We start from the raw sequence: 23,673 nt of genomic DNA, 5'->3' as shown, positions 1-23,673 counted from the left end.
CTAGCTGTGCGCGCTCCTTGGGAGCGCGCAGCACCGCGCTGCGGTGCCCGCTGTGTCCTCCGGACACAGTGAAACACCGATCGTCGGACGGGACCTCTGTACGAGGTCCCGATCATGTGATAACTGATAGGCCAATCAGTGATCACATGCAAAGTAGTAAGCAAGATGTCACTTGTGACATCATTGCTTACTACGTGTGAAATCTGTGAATGATCACAGAGGTCACATTGTACAAGGTTATTCACAACAGCCTTGTACCATATGACAAGGTGTGACCAATCACAGCTCACTCAGTATTTCTCAATGGCTGCAAGAATGCAGACAGAGAGAAAGAGAAATGATTGCTTTTACATCCTATATGGGTGTAAAAGCAATCACTGTAAAAAAAAAAAAAAAAAATCTTCATCACCCCCACAAGTAGTACAGTGTCACCATGGTGACACTGTACAGCTAGGGTGACAGTATGTAAAAAAAAAAAAAAAAAAACATAAATAATAATATAAAAAAATAAAATAAAAATGTAACAAAAATGTTTAAAAATTATAATTTTTGGTTATAAACTAATTTAGCTTATTTTTTTTTTTACTAAAAATATAACGGAGTAAATTTTGGTCAAGATTTATGATGAAAGATTATTTATTTGCAAAATTTTATAAGAAAAACACTTTTTAAAAAAAATTTTTGGCCATTTTTCATTTTCATAGCAAAAAAAAATAAAAATCCCAGCGGTGAATAAATACCACCAAAATAAAGCTTTCTGTCTCAAAAAAATGGTAAAAAATTCATATGGGTACAGTATTGCATGACCGCGCAATTGTCATTCTAAGTGTGATAGCGCTGAAAGCTGAAAATTGCCCTGGACAGGAAGGGGGTAAAAGTTTCCGGACAGGAAGTGTTAAAGTGATTGTAAAGACTGAACATTTTTTACATTAACAGATCCCTACATTAAAGTTTATGTAAACCCCACATTATATTCTGAATAACTGCGTGCTGTACCATGCACTTATATGAAAAAGTATCCTGTTCTCTTTGTATTGCTTCCTTTGTGTGAAATCGCTGGTGTTCCTGCCAGTCCCTTTGCTTTCCTATTAAAAACTGACCACACTAAACAGGAGAACACACCATGCTCAGTTCTCTAGCAGTGCTGGGATCTCAGTGTGTTCTCCAATGATCAGACTTTTCCTGACTTGCCTTCCCTGCGCAGCCCGTCGCTGGAAAGTTCAGTGTACTGGTGTTTCACCTCTCCTAGCTCTTATACAGATGAAAACGGAGGGTATGTAGTCAGTTATAAAAAGGGGGAACAATGGTATTTTATAATGTTCTTTAATATGTATATTCAAATATTTGGCTTTCATTTCTGTTTTAAACTAAATGGGTTGTTTAACAAGGTGATGGTTTGCAATCACTTTACGGTAAAAAATGTCCCAGTAGCAGTATTGCCCCCTCACTCCCTCTTATACTTACTTTAGTCCTCACTTGATCCAGCGCTGTGTCTGTCTGTCGCTGCTCTGTCTATCTCCCTGCTTTTATTGGCTTTGCTGAGGAAGTGAGAGCTATTGGTTCCTGCTGCTGTCAGTTAAATCCTGTGAGAAGAGAGTGGGGGGAGGGACCAAGCCGTGCTGCATGTGTCAATAGATACACACAAGCCTGTCTTCGGATCAAGTCTGCATGAGTGTCCCCATAGTAAACTGCATGGCAGTCAAAGAAGGAGAGGAGATTAGAAAGCCAACGGCTGACCCCAGGAGAGGAATAGGGAACTAGAACATGTTTGTAAAGACTTCATTTTTTTTAAAACCACAAACAATCACTGTAACTTTAAAGTTTGGTTTACCTGCTGATGAAGGAGATTATTTCTGGTCATATATCTTATTATAGACTTCTGTGATTCAAGAGAGTCAATTGTAGTAAACAGTCTTGAGAGTTTCATTGACTAATACATTGGAGGGAAGTGTCAGAAGTAGGTTTTTTATGATAACTGAGAGTAAGTGGGTGAAGAGGTTAGTAGCTTCATAGTACATTTAAAAGACTGATCTATTTATTTGTTCTCAGTAAGCATAATAGAAAATAACTGTTGTTTAAATATTACTAGCAGGGGCAGACTGACAACCTGTGGGGCCCCCGGGCAATAGGGGATCATGGGGCCCCCGTGTCCTCACCAACACTTAAACCACACCCAAAAAAGCCTATGAAAGGTACCAGGGGCATCTCATGGGGCCCCCTACTGACCCCGGGCCCTCGGGCAGTGCCCGAGTACCCGAATGGTCAGTCCGCCCCTGATTACTAGTAATTAATATTACTAGAGTATGGAAAGGAACACCACTGCAGTAGAAGAAATCACTGGTACTGTCAGGGCAGGAGCTGAGGAACGGACAGGCAGGCCTAATAACAATGTAACGCACTGGCTGACGACAACCACCACCCACAGACCGAAGTCCCTCAGGGCGCGGAGTCTAAGTCCCAGGCTGCCCTTCACCAGGGCCCCTGATGCTGGGGATGGACTTGACGCAGCCAGGAACCAGGTCGCAGCCCCCGAGACACCTCAGTTGCGGTAATGGCCGCCGCCAATGGCGTGTAGCTGGTGGAAAAGACAATAGAGTAGTCAGGCATGCCGGGTCGACAACAACGGGACAAAACGGTACAGGACAGCAGACGAGAATCACAGGTCACGAGCCGGGTTCAGCAACAGAGGGTCAGATCAAAGGAGAACACAAAGAATAGTCAAGTCACAAGCTGAGTCAGATTCCAGGAGAGTCACGAGAGTCAGAACAGAGTTATAGCGACACAAGTGCAAAGAGCATGTGCGGACCACAGGCTTATATGTAATCAGCCACACCCCTCTGGGGGATGGACCTCAGAGACCTGAAGGCTTAAAAGATTCCCACCATGCTCAGCAGAAATCCAAGATGGATGCCAGCACATGGAGTAACATAACATCTGGGAAAAGGTAGGACCTTGACAGGTACAGTGGGCAGCAAGTGTTTGAGGAATGTATTAGTGCAGTGACATCAAACACAGGGGTGGGTGTTGGTGCTGTGGCAAATTGAGGGCATTTAGGACAGGCGGTGAGAGTGAGGAGGAATATGGGTGTCAAGTGCAGTGGTAAGAAGGTGGGAGCGGTTGGCTTTGAAGGAGCTGTGGTGTGGGGGCTTCAGACATGGTGATGAGAAGGAGCTGCAGGCACAGTGGTGATGTGGGAGGGGTGAAGGAGGTGGGGTGTTCTGCTGTGGTGGTGAGTGGGCACCTCTGTTTCTCAGCTGCCACACCAGATGCAGTCTTCACAGTTAGCAGAAGAGTTTAGCAGGGTGGTTAGTGGTATAATCTGTTAGAACAGAGATTTCAATGCCTTTGTAAGCCACAGAAGAAGTCGGAAGGTTGGGAGGTGGTGTGAGGGCCATACAATAGAAGCCATGTCTTACTGCAACACAGACTCGCGTGCTTCAGGGACAACCTTGGATGTACTTCTGGTGAGTATGGTAGTTGTGTGTTGTGCTGGTTTATATTTAAATGTCAGTGCTATCACACCTGCGAAGTAGAGACATAATGATATAACCTACCATTGTTACTGCACATGACCTGGGCCTTGGCACCACTTTGGGTTATCCCAAAGACTCTACACTAGTACACCTGGCAGTTAATGATAGTGCTACTGATCACCTCTAACCGGCATCGATCTTCACAGATACCAGCAATTGGCTCTCAGCACAGGAAGTATCCTGTCACTAATATCTTATTTGTGGCTCCTACATATCGCATGATCTACTGAATATAGCCACAATTCAGTTATTAGTCATAAGAGACTTCCTGTGCTGCAACCAAATTTTTAATGTTTGTGGGGTTTGCTGAAGGTTCAAAGAAATCAGCGGCGTGATCACTAAATGCTTGGTCCGGTCCAGCTATCTACGCATGCACAGTAAAACTTCATAGACTTAAATGAGGCTGGGAGACAGGCCAGTCTTCTCGTCTCATAGAAGTCTATGTGGTTCTACTAATAAACTCAATGTACGCTACCAATAAGTATAAATAAATAAAATAATAATCTATAGATTGTGAGTTGCTGCAAAACACTTCTAGTGCTCCCACACCAAATAAAACAATTAAGAATTAATTAGTTTTGCGCTATACTGTGAGAATATTTAGATTAATGTGTCACCATAAAACATTTGACAGCGACTGTTTCACTATTGATCATGTTGGACTTTATTAAGTATTGCATATTGTCATGTAATTATGCTTATGTTCATAATCAGGAGATGTTTTATGGTGACACAATAATCCAATTATTCTCACAGAGTAGCGCAACACTAATTATGTGGTTCTACTGCACACATGCAGGCCATAGGAAGTAGAAGAAACACAGATAAATATTGTGGCAGAGCTCCGGTGCCAGAACTCTGTGAGCATTTACCTTAGAGGGGAGAGTGGGCTAGATCAGCACAGTAGGAAGGGGTTGGGGTGAGAAATATTTAGAAAATGCTGATTGTAAGTTTTTTACTCTTTAACCGCTTCAGTACAGGGCACTGTTACCCCCTTCCTGCCCAGGCCATTTTGAATGACAATGACGCGGTCATACAACATTGTACCCAAACTAAAATTTTATAATTTTCTTCACACAACTAGAGCTTTCTTTTGGTGGTATATAATCACCACTGGGGTTTTTATTTTTTGCTAAATTAACAAAAAAAGACCAATAAGTTTGAAAAAAAAACATGTTTTTCTATGTTTCTGTTATAAAAGTTTGCAAATAAATAATTGTTCTTCATAAATTTAAGCCAAGATGTATTCTGCTACATGTCTTTGGTGAAAATAACCCAAATTAGGATGTATTTTTTCGTTTGTAGGAAAGTTATAGAGTTCACAAACTATGGTATAGATCTGAATATTGATCAATCCTGAAGTACTGACAGCCAATCTAATTTCTTGAGGTCCAAAAATGTCAGAATAGTACAGATATCCCCAAATGACCCCTTTTTGCAAAGTAGACAGTCTGACGTACTTCATAAGAGGCATGGTGAGTTTTTTGAAGTTGTGTTTTTTTGTCATTTTTCGGAAAAAGAAAAAATTAAAAAAATTATTTTCACTATTTTTTTTTTTTACATACTGTCACCAGTGCAGTACAGCATCATCATATAACTGGCATGGCGGTGATCAGGAACACTGACTGGTGACAGTATGAAAAAAAAAAATATAATTGTTTTTATTTTTTTTTAATTTTTTTTTAAGATTTTTTTTTTTCATATTTCACTATGACCAAAGTAGCATGCTGTTACCATAATAACATTGTACTACTTTGGGGAAGTGATCAGTATTTTTTATTTTTTTTTTACACAATTTACTTATAGCAAAGAATTACTTTGCTGTAAGCAAGCATTTACCTGAATGACATGGATTCATTCAGGGTTTTTTTTTTTGTGCTTAGCTGTGATTTGGCCATGGCTAATCACATGGCACACCTGGGCTGTGATTGGCCCAGCTTGTGCATGTGATCGCTGTGACCATTCACAGTTAGACACACTAGTATACAATGGATGGCATGAATGAAGCCATCCACTGTATTCAACTGTCATGTGACCTGCTGTGATTGGTCACAGCAGGTCACATGGTACCGGCAACGGGGCCAGTACTCAGATCTGTTATCGGCCGTGTCCAAGGTACACGGCCGGTGACAGATATCGCCGCTGCGTGGCTCTGTGGGCATGCAAACTGTGCATGCCCAAATGGACGCCATATGGCGTCCACCCGGAGGGACGAGGGGTTTTGCAGGCTGTCATTTGGCTATAGGCCGGGCGGGAACCTGTTAAGTTAAAATCAATAAAAGGCAATTATGTATGTGTGTTTCAGTGTACTGCATTACCATTGTTTTTGAGAATAAAAGCATTCACCTTATTAAGCTCTGAACTACTCCAAAACATGTTTGCTAAGAACGCAAACATATTTAGAAGCCTAGATTTAAAAAAAAAAAAGCTGAAAGCTTCCTAAAACAACTGTAAAGCACATACTTCTGCCATTTTTGGAAGCCCCCTCCTAAGCCCTTATAGGCCACACATCACATGAACAGCAGTGCGGATCAAAACATTAAGGTTCCCTTCACACCATTTTGTTACATTGCGATACTCTACTGCATACAAGTTAAAGTGCATTGCAGTGCGAATCTATTGACACCTTCTGTACTTGGGCATGAGTGCCATTTTTAATGAATGGTACTGGACAGAGTGCTCTTTGTTACTATTGCAAAAAACGCACATGCATAGATCTAAAGGAGGTCCAAATGCTAACTTTTACTTTCAAGTAAGATTCCTACTGAGTTCCCTTCCCATGCTTAGTAAACCCCTTTTACTTACCTTAGATCAATGGTCAGTGCAGTCCAGGAGCGCACACCATAGCAGATGCACTCAGTTGGAGAAGCCTCCTTGCAGGCTTACAAAAAGGCAGATTTTGCATTTGGGCCCTTTGTATGTTCTAGGCTAGGGGAAGGGCAAGGACGTTCAGGGCTGAGAGGAAGGAGAAAGTTAAACATTGAGATATTTTTATAAGCCCTCCTGTAGTCTCCATTTCTACACAACCCAGAAGCCATTTTTTAAGTCCAAAATCCAAATGTTTTTTTTCTTTTTTCTTTTAACTTCAAGGTTTTATTTGAAAGGCATCAATGTTTTATCACCACTCCCTCCCAAACTATTACATTTTCTATTATTATCATTTTGAACATGCAATCTCTACGTCAGGCTGGAATGAAAGAGGAAACTAAAACTTGATTTTATTTCCTGTATTCTTCTTTTACAATAAGTATGAAAATATTTTTTCATTTCTTTTATATTTTTTTGATAGGAATACATTGTATATACTTTCAAATATGGCTTTAAATGCTCTGCATTTAACTTTAACAAAACATTTTTATTTTGGATGTCACTCAGGTAGCATGATCATGTCAACAGAGGGTCTGGGCTCTGACAGCGTGTTTTGCGTGGGAGAAGATAAACACTACCGGATAAGCCGGAGCTTGGTAAAATCAGCAGAAGGAAGCACAGTGCCCCTGACAAGAGTAAAGTGCCTGGTTTCTATGACAACACCGCATGACATTAGACTTCACGGATCATCAGTCACTCCTGCCTTTGTGGAATTTGACACTTCTCTAGAAGGCTTTGGGTAAATTTTATTTTTCAACAACAGTAACTGTTTGAATGATAAAAAGTTATGATGACTGCCTCTGAGCAAGGGCTTTGGATATAGATGTAGAACAGAGTATGATATAGTATGGTAGACTTGGCATACATTGCAGTGTCTAGCACTCAGTGGTAATCTTACGTAGTAACCTGCTATCTCTTATAAGGGCAAATTTCAGATATAGCTGTTTAAACCTTTTCTGTGTGTTACATATCGTTTCATGCATTATAGTGCACTTTTTGGCACTGTGTGGTGTATTTCTGCCTTTGTTTTAGCACATACAGTGGGGCAAAAAAGTATTTAGTCAGCCACCAATTGTGCAAGTTCTCCCACTGAAAAAGATGAGAGGCCTGTATTTGGCATCATAGGTTGACCTCAACTATGAGAGACAAAATGAGAAAAAAAATCCAAACAATCACATTGGCTGATTTGGAAAGAATTTATTTGCAAATTATGGTGGAAAATAAGTATTTGGTCAATATCAAAAGTTCATCTCAATACTTTGTTATATATCCTTTGTTGGCAATGACAGAGGTCAAACGTTTCCTGTAAGTCTTCACAAGGTTGGCACACACTGTTGCTGGTATGTTGGCCCATTCCTCCATGCAAATCTCCTCTAGAGCAGTGATATTTTGGGGCTGTCCCTGGGCAACACGGACTTTCAACTCCCTCCAAAGGCTTTCTATGGGGTTGAGATCTGGAGACTGGCTAGGCCACTCTAGGACCTTGAAATGCTTCTTACGAAGCCACTCCTTCGTTACCCGGGTGGTATGTTTGGGATCATTGTCATGTTGGAAGACCCAGCCACATTACATCTTCAATGCCCTTACTCATGGAAGGAGGTTTGCACTCAAAATCTCACTATACATGGCCCCATTCATTCTGTCCTGTACATGGATCAGTCGTCCTGGTCCCTTTGCGGAGGAACAGCCCCAAAGTATGATGTTGCCACCCCCATGCTTCACAGTAGGTATGGTGTTCTTTGGATGCAACTCAGCATTCTCTCTCCTCCAAACACGACGAGTTGTGTTTCTACCAAACAGTTCTATTTTGGTTTCATCTGACCATATGACATTCTCCCAATCCTCTTCTGGATCATCCAAATGCTCTCTAGCAAACTTGTACTGGCTTAAGCAGGGGGACACGTCTGGCACTGCAGAATCTGAGTCCCTGGCAGCGTAGTGTGTTACTGATGGTAGCCTTTGTTACGTTGGTCCCAGCTCTCTGCAGGTCATTCACTAAGTCCCCCGTGTGGTCCTGGGATTTTTGCTCACCGTTCTTGTGATCATTTTGACCCCACGGGGTGAGATCTTGCATGGAGCCCCAGATCGAGGAAGATTATCAGTGGTCTTGTATGTCTTCCATTTTCTAATTATTGCTCCCACAGTTGATTTGTTCACACCAAACTGTTTGCCTATTGTAGATTCAGTCTTTCCAGCCTGGTGCAGGTCTACAATTTTGTTTCTGGTGTCCTTTGACAGCTCTTTGGTCTTCACCATAGTGGAGTGACTGTTTGAGGTTGTGGACAGGTGTCGTTTATACTGATAACAAGTTCAAACAGGTGCCATTGATACAGGTAATGAGTGCAGGACAGAGGAGCCTCTTAAAGAAGAAGGTACAGGTCTGTGAGAGCCAGAAATCTTGCTTGTTTGTAGGTGACCAAATACTTATTTTCCACCATAATTTGCAAATAAATTCTTTCCAAATCAGCCAATGTGATTGTCTGGATTTTGTTTCTCATTTTGTCTCTCATAGTTGAGGTCTACCTATGATGCCAATTACAGGCCTCATCTTTTTAAGTGGGAGAACTTGCACAATTGGTGGCTGACTAAATACTTTTTTGCCCCACTGTACCCAAAAATGCAAAAATATGTAAACCGTGCAAAAAACCACATCTTTTTATAAAAAAACAAATTCAAAAGTGCAAATAGTTAAACCTTCTGATGATGTATTTGTTCTGTCTTGAGTCCTGTTGGGGAAATTTCTCTTCTTTCCTGTCTTGGAGATGAAATAGGAAGTGAAATATCTCCAAAGGCAGCAGTTAATCCCCTTTAGACAGTTTTTCCCTTTACAGTTGTCCCATTGGAAAATTATCCCTCACCTCCTGTTCTGGTCAAAATTGTAAAATTTTGGATTCACCCTTGTTTTCTGTCACATGGACAAAACTTAAGGGGACAAAGAGAAAGTGAAACTTCCTAGAAAGGAAACCATAAAGAACTGACAGATATTGTAACACTTCACCTCTCTCAAAACAGGGTAGTTTTGGGTATCTAGACACTTTAAGCATGTGTTCCAATGACATTTAAAGTTGATTTTCAACTTTATTGCCTTGCACAACTGTAAGGGCTCCTCTCTTGAAATGAAATTGCTTCGATTTCACTGCATACTGTAAGCCTCTCACAGTGTGTATTAGAAGCTGCAGGACTTCAGATAGTCTGCCTCATTTGCCACCTCAAAACGTTTAGTATCATCTAGCTTTTTCCTCCCCAGCTTACTATCCTAGGCCTGTCATTTTCATCTATTGGGATTTCAGTTCTTTCAGTCCTGGAGGTTCAGCTTCACATTTCGGTGTTATCACAGCTTCATGTTTTCAGTAAGCTAGATACAGCACCCTGCAGGCCTTTGTCACCAGCATGCTTTGCCTGAATTGTATAGGGAAAATCAGAGACCTAGTGATGTCACTGGGTTATCGTTAAGTGCAGCATGTAATGTAAACAGGTTTTATTTAATCATTTCATTGACATGTTGATGATGCAAAGAAAGGAGGACCCAAGGTAGGTAAAATATAAGCAGCTTACACTTCAGCATACATTTTTTATTAAATGATACATTCCGTGTTACAATAATAGTTAACTGAATTACAGCTTTCTGTATTCAATAAGGGCTGTGTCTGCTCCACCCCGCAGATTAAATACTATGATTCAAAGATCTTTCAACAGTTGGAGTGTTTACAAAATTCTGTCCACCACCTGCTTTGAAAGAAGCACTTACTGAGACCTTTGAGCTTAGCAAACACAGGTGAAATTGGAACTACACTGTATCTGAGCCCCACCAACTAAAAATGCTATTTAATTCATTTTTAATATTCAAAGCAAACCCACCCATCCATGTCTCCATGCTTTATTTTGCTGAGAAAAAATGTTGACACCCTTTTCTGTGCACTGGGACTGCGTTGGGCAGAGCTACCCAATTCATTTATTGTGAATGGACCCAAACTCTGAATTAAAGTATATTGTATTTGTTTTTGCAGAAAAGACTGCATCTATTAAGAAGGAACTATGCTGTCTCTGAGCACCTGAAACTGAAAACACCATTTATCATTTTTATTATTCTGAACAATCGTGCCCATCTATCCATGTCTCCTATGCTTTATTTTGTTGAGAAATCTTCTGGTTGTGGCCATTTTGAGCAAGGGGCGATGATTCTTGTAGTATTTACTTTCTGGAATCCATCTGCCCTTAGCTTAGCCATGCGGGCAGGAGGGTGTGCTTGGCTGAGAAAACCCCTCCTGAAGACTCCTGGGATGTATGACATAGTTTCATAGTTAGTCTGGCTGAAAGACAAAAGTCCATCCAGTTGGAATCTTCAAGTTTTATAGCACCATAATAGCAAAATGAACCTAACTAAAACGTTTAAATAAAACGTTTGAGTCAAAATATTTACAACTTTGCTGAAATGGGCTCTCTTCAGATCCGACGGGCATTGCTTCTCTGACATTTCTAGTCCTCCTCTGAGGAAAAGTTCTTTATGAGGCAGTAAGCCATGGCTTGTTTGATGTTTATAATGTAGAAAATGGGTGAGCATGTTAGGGCACTAATTTTATTTGAAAGTTTCAAAAGGTAACAGTGGACCTAAAGTCCACTGTTACCCTTAGGTCTTCAGACATGTTACCAGCACTGGAAGCTACCAGAAAGTCCATTTTTTCCAAGAAAGGCAAGTAAGCATGTTAGGGTACTCATATTTTATTTGAGAGTAACAAAGGGTAACAGTGGACCTAAAGTCCATTGTTACCCCTAGGTCTTCAGATGTGTTGCCTGCATTGGAGGCTATCACAAAGCGTATTTTTTCCAAGAAAGGCAAGTTGTTACACTTTATTTATTCAGAACTGTTGACATAGCATTAATGGTTTAAAAAAATGTAGCAGAACACCACCTGCAAAAAGACTTTATATTTGCCCTGCTGCCTGTTCTCTGATCTTCACTCTTTTGCAGAGAAACAGCCTCATCACATTTCACACACTTTCAGGTGTGTTGTATGCCTGGTCCCCATCAGTTCCTTCCCCTGCCTTACTGTGACAGGAGTGACTTTTGGGGGTGGGGGGACCCCTGTATCATCTCCCCAAATCCCTTTTATGTGTAAAGACACCCTGTGCCTGTTAGGAGCGCAGGGTGCTCTGTCCGGATATTGTGTAGACATGTATAGGTGGGGTGGGGGGTTGTTCATTGTTCTCTGCCATGTGGCTGAATCCCATTGTTCTAGCAAACTATTATGGGATGCATGTGTTCCCCTATTGTCTACTGCCAGGTGGTGTATCCCTTTGCTATATTATGTGTCTTGGTTTGGTGGGGGGCGTTTCTGGCAGCCCTTCCCCCCTGATGGGATGGCCTGTGATGTGTTTCCTGTTCCTGGTTGTATTTCCCCACCCTGTGTATATATCTTGTGTTAAAATAAAGCAGTTGATTTCCTGTCTTAAGAAGAGTCTGGTGCTGTCTTATTTCCTGCATGATCAGCGGTGGTGTCCGTGGATTTGTGTTCGGACGGGGAATCTGGAGTATAACGGAAATACCAAAGTGTGGTCTGGTTCTGGTTCCATTACACTTACTATTGGATACAGCAGTGATATAGAGGTCATTGGTCACTGCCATTTCAACACTCCTGGAAATTTTGTATGTGTTAATGACATACAGGTTGTGGGACAGGCGAGAGTATAAATCTGCTTCTTTTGCAGGTGGTAGTTTTACATTGTTTTTTTTATTTTTTATTATTATTCATGTTTTTTTTTTTTTTTTTTTTTTAGCTCTGCATCAGCTGCGTTTAAATATGAAATTCGTTTTTTCTAATTTTTTTCCAGTATATTTCTATTGAATATGTATTCTAAAGGATCATAGCCATTTTACCTCTAGGTTTGAGAGCACCTACAGTTGTGTCCAAAATTATTCAACCCCCACTGAAATTGAGTGTTTTGGCCAGTTTGACATTGCTTTTGATCATTCAGTCATCTTGCTTACATTTACATTAAAGAGGCACTTGTAGGTCAGACAAATATAACATAACAGTTATAATGAAATAACCACAAATGTCTTTTCTGTGCTCACAGCATTATCAGTTTTATTCAACCCCCAAGTGACATTCAATCTTAGTACTTAGTACAGCATCCTTTTACAGTTATAACAGCTTTTAAACGTGAAGCATAGCTTGACACAAGTGTCTTGCAGCGATCTACGGGTATCTTCGCCCATTCTTCATGGGCAAAGGCCTCCAGTTCAGTCACATTCTTAGGCTTGCGCACTGCAACTGCTTTCTTTAAGTCCCACCAGAGGTTCTCAATCGGATTTAAGTCTGGTGACTGCGATGGCCACTCCAAAATGTTCCAGCCTTTCCTCTGCAACCATGCTCTAGTGGACTTGGAGGTATGCTTGGGATCATTGTCCTGTTGAAAGGTCCAACGTCTCCCAAGCCTCAGGTGTGTGACGGACTGCATCACGTTTCCATCCAATATCTCCTGGTACTGAAGAGAATTCATGGTACCTTGCACACGCTGAAGCTTCCCTGTACCTGCAGAAGCAAAACAGCCCCAAAGCATGATTGACCCTCCACCATGCTTCACAGTAGGCAAGGTGTTCTTTTCATCATAGGCCTTGTTCTTCCTCCTCCAAACATAGCGTTGATCCATGGGCCCAAACAGTTCTAATTTTGTTTCATCAGTCCACAGAACACTATCCCACAACTTTTGTGGTTTGTCCACATGGCTTTTGGCATACTGCAGTCGACTCTTCTTATTCTTTGGAGACAGCAAGGGGGTACGCCTGGGAGTTCTGGCACGGAGGCCTTCATTACGCAGTGTGCGTCTTATTGTCTGGGCTGAAACTTCTGTACCCACATCTGACAAATCTTTTCTCAGTTCCTCAGCAGTCACACGGGGACTTCTCTCCACTCTACGCTTCAGGTAGCGCACAGCAGTCGAAGTCAGCATCTTCTTTCTGCCACGACCAGGTAGCGTTTCAACAGTGCCCTTTGCCTTGAATTTGCGAATGATGCTTCCTAAGGTGTCTCTTGGTATGTTTAACATCTTTGCAATCTTCTTATAGCCATTGCCCTTCCTGTGAAGAGAAATCACCTCTTCTCTTGTCTTCCTGGACCATTCTCTTGCCTTCACCATGTTTGTAACCACACCAGTAAATGTCTAGAAGGAGCTGAGTATCACAGTCATTTTAAAGCTGCCTAATTGGTGCTTATTATGCTTGATTGCTGCTCGGTGACATCCACAGGTGTTTTCAATACCTGATGGAAAGCACCTGTATGAACCTCTGTTCTTCAGAGTGGTAGTCTTTAAGGGGTTGAATAATTGTGGCAATGAAGAAACCACATAAGAACCATTTACTACTGTATTACATAAACAATTGATGTCATTTTAGTTGCATTTGGGTAGTTACAACGTCCTTGTAGGATTTGATTCTGAATACAATTCCAAATGTACACTATAGTCCCTAAACCCCTTTACAGCATTGGGGGTTGAATAATTTTGGACACAACTGTATGTATTAAGTTGCCGAACAGTGTATGTTGTTTTGTAATACTCGTGAGGAAAAAGCTGTTAAATATTTTTTCTTTTGATATTGCTAAATAGCAATACTTGTTTTAACTGTTCAGGAATTTTTACAATTTATTTTTCTTTTAAAATAGGTGCCTTTTCTTGCCAAGTTTGGCTCCTCACAATGCACCAACTAGTAATGCAGTTACCACAGGTCTTATTGATGGAGCTGTTCTCAGTGGCATTGGAACAGGTAAGAAACTCTTTCTAAAAACTTGTTAATCAAAGAAAGTTTTGGCTGCAATCTTGCTTTAATGTGTAGTATTTTGGATTGAGTGAGGAAGGGTTAGAACCAGGTAGCAAGGTATCATGTCAAAAATATTTCTCATGGAGTCGGAGACCGCTACAGAAACATATTTTTGTTAGGTAGAGAAGGATAGGTTTAGAACCTTTTTTTGACAGCAACCATTACTTTAATGCTTATGCTAGGTCCACTTTAATTTTACAAATAATTTTGATAACTTTCTGAAAAGGTCTTCATTTTCATGTATGTGCTGTGTTATGAACGATACAGTTTATATATAATGGCTTGTTACGCTGTGCAATTGGTTAGCTACATTTAAAAAAATAGGTTTGCTACAAAGTTTGCAAAGTCACATAAACTGTGTAAGGTAAATAAAACGTGCATTTTCTTTTTGTAGGTGAAAGGCTTTTCCCTCCACCTTCAGGTTTAACTTATTCCACATGGTTTTGTATTGAGCATTTTAGCACTCCACCAAATAATCACCCTGTCAGACTTCTTACTATTGTAAGAAGAGCAAACTCCTCTGAACATCACTACGTATGTCTAGCCATTGTCCTCTCAGCAAAAGACAAGTCCCTCATCGTGTCTACCAAGGAGGAACTTCTTCAGAACTATGGTAAATATCCAGCTCTTCTCAAAGCTGTCTGGTTATTAAGCATTGTTGTAATGTGCCCTAGTGCGCTGTAAATAAAATATTTTTCTAACATGGGAACAGACCAATATTGGATCAGACCTGTCCTATTTTGTTGTACCAGAAAAGTCATCTGGTAATGTTATTTCTGTTGTACAGCTACAATTTGTTATCAAAGCCTTTTATGTTGATTACTTTGTAAAAGAGACGGATTATTCTGTTTTGCCTATTTAGAAAATGTCATAAATGTAATTTGTCTGACTCCCACAGCACAGAGTAAATAAATTATCAACTGTGCAAAACTGCACAAGTTTTGTACAGGTGAAAATTTATTTGCTCTTAGTATAAAAAAAAAAGTAGGACTCAAATTTTGTATGCTATAGTGGTTTTGTGACTGTAGCCTAGATGGATGTAACCTACTGAATGTCAGAAATCCTAGTACTAATAATCATACCATCAACAGAATGTGTTATTACAAGTTGCGAAGTGTACTGATAAAAGAACGGGGACTTTCATGGCCATCTTAGAACCTGGAACATTTTCGTTTTGTTTTTGCATTTCCGTTATAATTTTATTTTTACTTTGGGTTCACAGAAAATATTTAATTGGCTATACACCCAATCTAAAGCTGGGAAAGTGGATTTCTTGAATAGTTAACATCGAAGGTGGTAGAAGAAAATGTCACTGTTAGCAAAAATGTATAGTTGTGATGGTCATAATGTGATTTTTAAAATAACTTTTTCTATCAAACTTAAAAGGGGAACTTGTACAAATACAGTGAAGGAAATAAGTATTTGATCCCCTGCTGATTTTGAATGTTTGCCCACTCACAAAGATTTGATCAGTCTAAAAATCGAAAGATAGGTGTATTGCAACACTGAGAGACAGAATAGCAACAACAAATTCAAAAGAAATGCATGTCTAGCAAATTATGCACTGATTTGCATGTTCATGAGGAAAATAAGTATTTGATCACCTATCATTCAGCAGGATTTCTGACTACCTGGTGTCTTTCATACAGGTAACAAGCTGAGATTTGAAGCAGTCTCTTAAAGGGAGTGCTGCTAATCTAATTTTGTTACCTGTATAAAAGACACCTGTCCACAGGAGCAATCAAACAATCAGATTCCAAACTCTCCACCATGGCAAAGACCAAAGAGCTGTCCAAGGATGTCAGGGACAAGATTGTAGACCTACACAAGGCTGGACTGGGCTACCAAACTATCACCAAGCAGCGTGGTGAGAAGGTGACAACAGTTGGTGCAAGCATTTGCAAATGGAAGAAACACAAAACAACTGTCAGTCTCCCTAGGTCTGGTGCACCATTCAAGATCTCACCTGGTTTAGTGTCAATGATTATGAGAACAATAAGGAATCATCCCAGAAATACACATGAGGATCTTGTCAATGATCTCTAGGCAGCTGGGACCACAGTTACCAAGAAAACAATTGGTAACACTGCACCAACAAGGAATGATGCAGAGGAGGACTGGTTGAAAGTGTTGTGGTCACATGAGACCAAAATCGATCTCTTTGGCATCAACTCAACTCACCATGTTTGGAGGAGGAGGAATGCTGCCTATGACCCCAAGAATACCATCCCAACTGTCAAACATGGTGGTGGAAAGATTCTGCTTTGGGGGTGTTTTTGTGCTAAGGGGACAGGACAACTGCACCGCATCCAAGGGACAATGGACGGGGCAATGTAACATCAAATCTTGGGTGAGAACCTTCCTCCCTCAGCCAGAGCATTGACAATGGGTCGTGGATGGTTGTTCCAGCATGTCAATGACCCAAAACACACGGCCAAGGCAACAAAGGTGTGGCTCAAGAAGAAGCACATTTAGGTCCTGGAGTGGCCTAGCCAGTCTCCAGACCTTAATCCGATTGAAAATCTGTGGAGGGAGCTGAAAACGTCAGCCACCAAACCTTAATGACTTGGAGAGGATCTGCCAAGAGGAATGGGCCAAAATCCCTCCTGAGATGTGTGCAAACCTGGTGGCCAACTACAGGAAACGTCTGACCTCTGTGACTGCCAACAAGGGATTTGCCACCAAGTACTAAATCATGTTTTGTGAAGGGGATCAAATACTTATTTCCCTCATGAACATGCAAATCCGTGCATAATTTGTTAGACATGCATTTCTTTTGAATTTTTTGTTGCTATTCTGTCTCTGTGTTACAATACAACTACCAATCGATTTTTAGACTGATCATTTCTTTGTGAGTAAGCAAACATCCAAAATCAGGGGATCAAATACTTATTTCCTTCACTGTACATGGTAATAAAATAAATGGTAATGAACTAATTATTCACCACTTATTGCTGCCATTTTGCAACAGGCGCCGTCACTCCCCCCCCCCCCCCCCTTTCTTTTTTTGTATCTTTCTTTTTTTTTTTTTTTTTTTTTTTAGCCCATTTACCTGTCTGTTTGTTTTCTGGCATTGTTTTCATAATTTTATCATTTACTGCTGTAGACCTCACTCATAAAAACCGCAAATTCATGTGACTTGGCTTTGCTGTTTGTTATAAATTGGTCACCCAAAAATCCACAATGAATAGACAGGCCACAGGTGGGCAACACAATAATTTTTACGTTAGGCAAACTCCTTTGGAACAGGACTCTCCAAGCAGCTGGCTTTGTAAAGACCATGACATTTTAGCAGACCTGGGTAATTTTTTGGAGAACCCCTGGAGTCCCCAGCATGTGATTTAGTTTCAGTACATTGAACTGACATGAACTCTTACAACTCAAACAAGCAGAGTTTTCTGTAAAAAGAAAAACGTAATCCTGTGATGGGGTTGCAAACGAAGGGCATGGGCAGTTATATTGTGGCTCTTCAATGCATTTCCCTGCTAAATGTTTGCGTTCACTGAAGGGATCCTTTAAATCAGTCTGTGTATTCTGTAGATGTATTTGTTGAATTGCTGCTGTAGGTATTGGGACTAGTGCCATGTCCAATACTTTATTCTCTACAAGTCAAAATACTACCATGCCTCTTTGACTTATTATTTCTTGTAAGAATAGATGTTGAATAGGTTTGTGGGCAAACCCATATTCATGCTTCCATTAATATGATTGACCTTTTTCCACTCCAGTGGATGACTTCAGTGAAGAATCTTCTTTCTATGAGATCCTGCCATGCTGTGCCAGATTCCGTTGTGGTGAGCTGATAATGGAAGGCCAGTGGCATCATCTAGTTCTAGTGATGAGTAAAGGCATGTTGAAAAATAGCACTGCAGCTTTATATCTAGACGGGCAGCTAGTCAATACAGTAAAGGTAAGTGGCATTTCACTTTTACCTAGTTGTTCTTAAATGTCAACAAACCTCAAGATCCAGGATAAAATGGTCATAGTTACTGATTCCACTCCTACTTGTCAAGAAACAACTAGTCATTATTTCATCTTTTTTTAATGATATGTAAAATATTAGTGAAATGTGAACATCCTGTATAAGCATCAGCATTTTTAGTGTAATTCAGTTGGGGAAATGATTTTTGGTTCTATGATTAAGCCCTGATAGGGGGAGAAACATGCTAGAGGAGAACCCTGGGTGGACTTTCCCTGGAGGAGTGAGAACCCGTGAGCTGAAGCTCGAGGTTGCAGAAGTCTTAGGAGTGGCTACATCTTTTGTGTATAATATATTCATATGATTGTGGTCCGTTCCTGATTTGGAGCACAGAAGGATCTTGATAAAATGACATCATGAGGAGTTAAACAGTTGAAATTTTATGTTAAAAAAACAGAAAAGGGCTGCTCACCTAAATCAGGGGAATATCATTACCCCCTATAGATTAAATGGAATGACAGTTGGGCAAAACAGAGGACTCTGGGATACTGGTTAAACATAAGCTTAGCAGCACTGCTCATCAGTTGCTTTTTTTTTTTTTTTTTACAATCTGTTTAGGAAGGTGTTCTTCACAGTAGGAATAGTTAAGCTGTAAAATACTTTTGCCTCATCCAGTAGGACTGCGAAAATAATAATGGAATTTAAATAGAAAAGTTCTTTATTATACACCTTGCTGAACTGCATTAGCTCAGCTCAAAAATGAGGAAGATTAGCCCTCCCCACGCAAGTTAGATGCCATGAATAATCTAAATTGTTATAATAATTTTCTAAAAGCCATTTTTATTTTCAAAACAAAGAGGACTGGATAATAGTCTTCCAATTTCCACAGGTTGGTTTTGTTTTGCTTCCTCTGCACAAAATCTGTGGTTGCTAGAAGTTGAATTAAATGGACCTGAGCCTTTTTTTCATCCTTATGAAATATTTAACTGTATATAATACACAATTGGCCTCATTTATCAAAGTGCCCAGAGAAAGAATTGTCTAAGTTTTTGTTGCCGTATAAAAACAGATCAGATTCATTGTTCACACTATGAAAACATTTTTTTCAAATTCTTCTTTCTGGTTGCTATGGGGAGACAGCATTTCAGTCGGTTCTTCCTTAGACCTATTGATAAATAAGATATATTAGGCTCAATTATTATGGTATTTATACTTAAAATTGTTTTGTATTAGTGATGGTTAATTGCTAAATGAAATCGGAAACACTTTCCAATACCAAGTTCTATTTGCTAGAACAGTGAGATTTTTAGCTCTGTCTATAGTTGTTACAGACAAGTCATTACAAATGCAGTGTGTCCTAAATGTTTTGCGTCTACTTTTTTCCTGAAGAATATTGCATTTTGTATATATTTTAATAGAACCCAATCCGACAGTTTAAATGTGTTTCTTATTTGTATCAATACAGCTACACTATGTACATAGCACCCCAGGGGGATCTGGCTCAGTCAACCCACCAGTGGTCAGCACGGTTTATACTTACATTGGCACTCCACCAGCTCAGCGGCAGCTTTCCTCACTGGTGTGGCGCCTTGGACCAACTCACTTTTTGGAGGAGGTCTTGACGGCTGCAAGTGTTGGTGTTATATATGAACTGGGACCAAATTATGTTGGAAGCTTTCAGGCAGTTTGCTCTCCATGTAAGTGTTTGAATAAATTCTGATTAAAAATGCATTGCTCTCACTTATTTATATTTTGTGAAGTACATGTTTGTATAGTTATGTATATGTGCCCCTATTAACAAATATTTTACATGTTACAATTAGTGGTGTAGGGATGAATTTGCGTGTGCCTTTTTATGTAGTATTTTGCTTTTTTATTTTGTTGATGTAACGATCTTGCCATCTTGATATATAGCTATATTTATGACAGAATTCTGTCCATGCTAGTGTTTGTGCATGGGAGGTAACGTATTTATGGCTGAGTTGGGGGGATATAGGGAGAGAGCAATATTGAAAACTTTGTAAATTGTACAAATACAGTGGGATTGGTTTACTAGAAGAGTAGCGCTCCATTGTGTAGCTTAGTAAAAAAAAGAAATGCAAAGCTGTACTCACTTTTAAAATGCAATCAAACTGTAGTAACTATCAACAAAAACCCTTTTCTTAAAATCCTAAAGAGGTTCTTCACTCTGGAAAAAAAAATTAAAGTCAGCAACTAAAAATACTGTAGCTGGTGACTTTTAATAATACCTGTTCAGGGAATCCTCCTCACTTGGGCTGGTTCTTCATCAGACATGATGTGTCCCAGAAGGTTGTAGGCAGGGAGTGGGGAGAACCTAGGCGAATCAACTGGAAGTGGGAGTGGATACCTGTTAAATCCCCTCCCTCCCAAAAAAAAATCAAAAAGAAGGGGGGGGGAGAGTAAGTGGTACTTTCCCTTTTTATGGTAAAGTTTTGCTTAACATCTTCATGCCGGCCGAATGCAAATGTGCGGCCTCCTGGCGTCTGGGCCTAGACGCAGAGCGGCCGCACATTTGCGTTCTATTAAAAAAGAACATATGTGCTGAGAGCGCGCGCCCTGCGCACTCCCAGCACATATGTCCGGTAGTCACGGAAAGGTCCCAATCTCCTCTTTCGATCGGGACCTTTCCCGTTCATGTGATGGCGTCACGGTGGTCACATGACCCTAAACCCCGCCTCCCGGCTTATGAAACCCTTAAAGGGCCAGGGGGCACCGGCGTGAAGGTGTTAAAGATTTCAGACTTAGGTGTCAGGGCTCCCGGGTATGACCAGAGGTGTGTGACTGACGCAGGGAAACGCAGACTTCAGATATGTTATAAACAATGTAATTTATTAACACTAACCATACAAACATAAACGCAGTGCAATACTAAAACCTAACACAGTGCAAACAAACCAAACCAACCACCCACAGATAACAGTACATACAATGCAAGCGTCGTCAGGCAGGCCGGGTCAATATCAGTCGGGCAGGTAGGTACAGGGGGAGCAAGCGGAGAATGGTCGGGGTCACAGGCCAGGTTCAGCAGGTAGCGGGCAGCGTGGTACAGAGGGTCAGGCAGAGGAGAATGGTCAGACAAGCCAGGGATCAGAGCAGAGTCAGCAGAGAATCAGACAGGAACAGAGAGCAGGAACAGGATACAGGGCCCAAGAGAAACACAACACCAAGGCAGAGTCTGCAGGTCTGAATGTCCCTTAAATACACCAGTATAATTAGTTCCAGGTGTTTGACTGGCTGCAAGGTTGAGTCTCTGATTGCTGGGAGCACCCGCTGGCCAGCCCTGGTACTGCAGCTCATAAGGCAGCTGAGTCCCACTATTGCTGGCCAGTCCATTCCTGACAGTACCCCCCCCCTCAAGGAGCGGCCTCAGGACGCTCCAAACAGTCCTAGCTGGGCAAAATGTTCCACCGCCCGGGTCTGGTAACTGGCGGGATATCAAAGACTGGCACACCGGGCAGGACTCTGGGCAGCGGCACTCCGGGCAGAGGCACATCGGGCTGGACTCCGGGCAGAGGCACATCGGGCTGGACTCCGGGCAGAGGCACATCGGGCTGGACTCCGGGCAGAGGCACATCGGGCTGGACTCCGGGCAGAGGCACATCGGGCTGGACTCCGGGCAGAGGCACATCGGGCTGGACTCCGGGCAGAGGCACATCGGGCTGGACTCCGGGCAGAGGCACATCGGGCTGGACTCCGGGCAGAGGCACATCGGGCTGGACTCCGGGCAGAGGCACATCGGGCTGGACTCCGGGCAGAGGCACATCGGGCTGGACTCCGGGCAGAGGCACATCGGGCAGAGGCACACCGGGCTGGACTCCGGGCAGAGGCACATCGGGCTGGACTCCGGGCAGAGGCACATCGGGCTGGACTCCGGGCGGAGCGACAGGTCTCGGGCCCTCAGGCAGAGCGGCGGGCGCCGGGCCCCCAGGAGGGGCGCCGGGCCCCCAGGAGGGGCGACGGGTCTCGGGCCCCCAGGCGGAGCGACGGGTCTCGGGCCCCCAGGCGGAGCGACAGGTCTCGGGCCCTCAGGCGGAGCGGCGGGCGCCAGACCCCCAGGCGGAGCGACAGGTCTCGGGCCCTCAGGCGGAGCGACAGGTCTCGGGCCCTCAGGCGGAGCGACAGGTCTCGGGCCCTCAGGCGGAGCGACAGGTCTCGGGCCCTCAGGCGGAGCGACAGGTCTCGGGCCCTCAGGCGGAGCGGCGGGCGCCGGACCCCCAGGCGGAGCAGCGGGCGCCGGACCCCCAGGCGGAGCGACAGGTCTCGGGCCCCCAGGCGGAGCGACAGGTCTCGGGCCCTCAGGCGGAGCGGCAGGTCTCGGGCCCTCAGGCGGAGCGGCGGGCGCCGGACCCCCAGGCGGAGCGCCAGGTCTCGGGCCCTCAGGCGGAGCGGCGGGCGCCGGACCCCCAGGCGGAGCGACAGGTCTCGGGCCCTCAGGCGGAGCGACAGGTCTCGGGCCCTCAGGCGGAGCGACAGGTCTCGGGCCCCCAGGCGGAGCGACAGGTCTCGGGCCCCCAGGCGGAGCGACAGGTCTCCGGACCCCCAGGCGGAGCGACAGGTCTCCGGGCCCCCAGGCGGAGCGACAGGTCTCGGGCCCCCAGGCGGAGCGGCGGGCGCCGGACCCCCAGGCGGAGCGACAGGTCTCGGGCCCTCAGGCGGAGTGGCGGGCGCCGGACCCCCAGGCGGAGCGTCAGGTCTCGGGCCCCCAGGCGGAGCGGCGGGCGCCGGACCCCCAGGCGGAGCGACAGGTCTCGGGCCCTCAGGCGGAGTGGCGGGCGCCGGACCCCCAGGCGGAGCGTCAGGTCTCGGACCCCCAGGCGGAGCGACAGGTCTCGGGCCCTCAGGCGGAGCGGCGGGCGCCAGACCCCCAGGCGGAGCGACAGGTCTCGGGCCCTCAGGCGGAGCGGCGGGCGCCGGACCCCCAGGCGGAGCAGCGGGCGCCGGACCCCCAGGCGGAGCGACAGGTCTCGGGCCCCCAGGCGGAGCGACAGGTCTCGGGCCCTCAGGCGGAGCGGCGGGCGCCGGACCCCCAGGCGGAGCGACAGGTCTCGGGCCCTCAGGCGGAGCGACAGGTCTCGGGCCCCCAGGCGGAGCGACAGGTCTCGGGCCCCCAGGCGGAGCGGCGGGCGCCGGACCCCCAGGCGGAGCGACAGGTCTCGGGCCCCCAGGCGGAGCGACAGGTCTCGGGCCCCCAGGCGGAGCGACAGGTCTCGGGCCCCCAGGCGGAGCGGCGGGCGCCGGACCCCCAGGCGGAGCGACAGGTCTCGGGCCCTCAGGCGGAGTGGCGGGCGCCGGACCCCCAGGCGGAGCGTCAGGTCTCGGACCCCCAGGCGGAGCGACAGGTCTCGGGCCCTCAGGCGGAGTGGCGGGCGCCGGACCCCCAGGCGGAGCGACAGGTCTCGGGCCCTCAGGCGGAGTGGCGGGCGCCGGACCCCCAGGCGGAGCGTCAGGTCTCGGGCCCTCAGGCGGAGCGACAGGTCTCGGGCCCTCAGGCGGAGCGGCGGGCGCCGGACCCCCAGG

General features: G+C 44.1%; 1 protein-coding gene across 6 annotated transcripts in view; it reads left to right on the top strand.

Moving 5' to 3' along the window:
* Positions 1-23,673, top strand: part of WDFY3 (WD repeat and FYVE domain containing 3) — a 363,148-nt gene that overhangs the window by 200,173 nt on the left and 139,302 nt on the right. For all 6 annotated transcript variants that reach the window (XM_089670537.1, XM_089670536.1, XM_089670541.1 and 3 more), the window contains 5 exons: positions 6,909-7,140; positions 14,062-14,162; positions 14,611-14,829; positions 17,945-18,126; positions 19,601-19,832. In XM_089670537.1, the coding sequence (XP_089526663.1) occupies positions 6,909-7,140; positions 14,062-14,162; positions 14,611-14,829; positions 17,945-18,126; positions 19,601-19,832 (966 nt within the window). The remainder of the gene's footprint in view (positions 1-6,908; positions 7,141-14,061; positions 14,163-14,610; positions 14,830-17,944; positions 18,127-19,600; positions 19,833-23,673) is intronic.

This window comes from Staurois parvus, unplaced genomic scaffold, assembly GCF_062004578.1.
Source record: "Staurois parvus isolate SC_StPar_1 unplaced genomic scaffold, SC_StPar_1.0 ptg000091l, whole genome shotgun sequence".
NCBI lineage: Eukaryota > Metazoa > Chordata > Amphibia > Anura > Ranidae > Staurois > Staurois parvus.
This window is presented reverse-complemented; position numbering and strand designations above follow the sequence as displayed.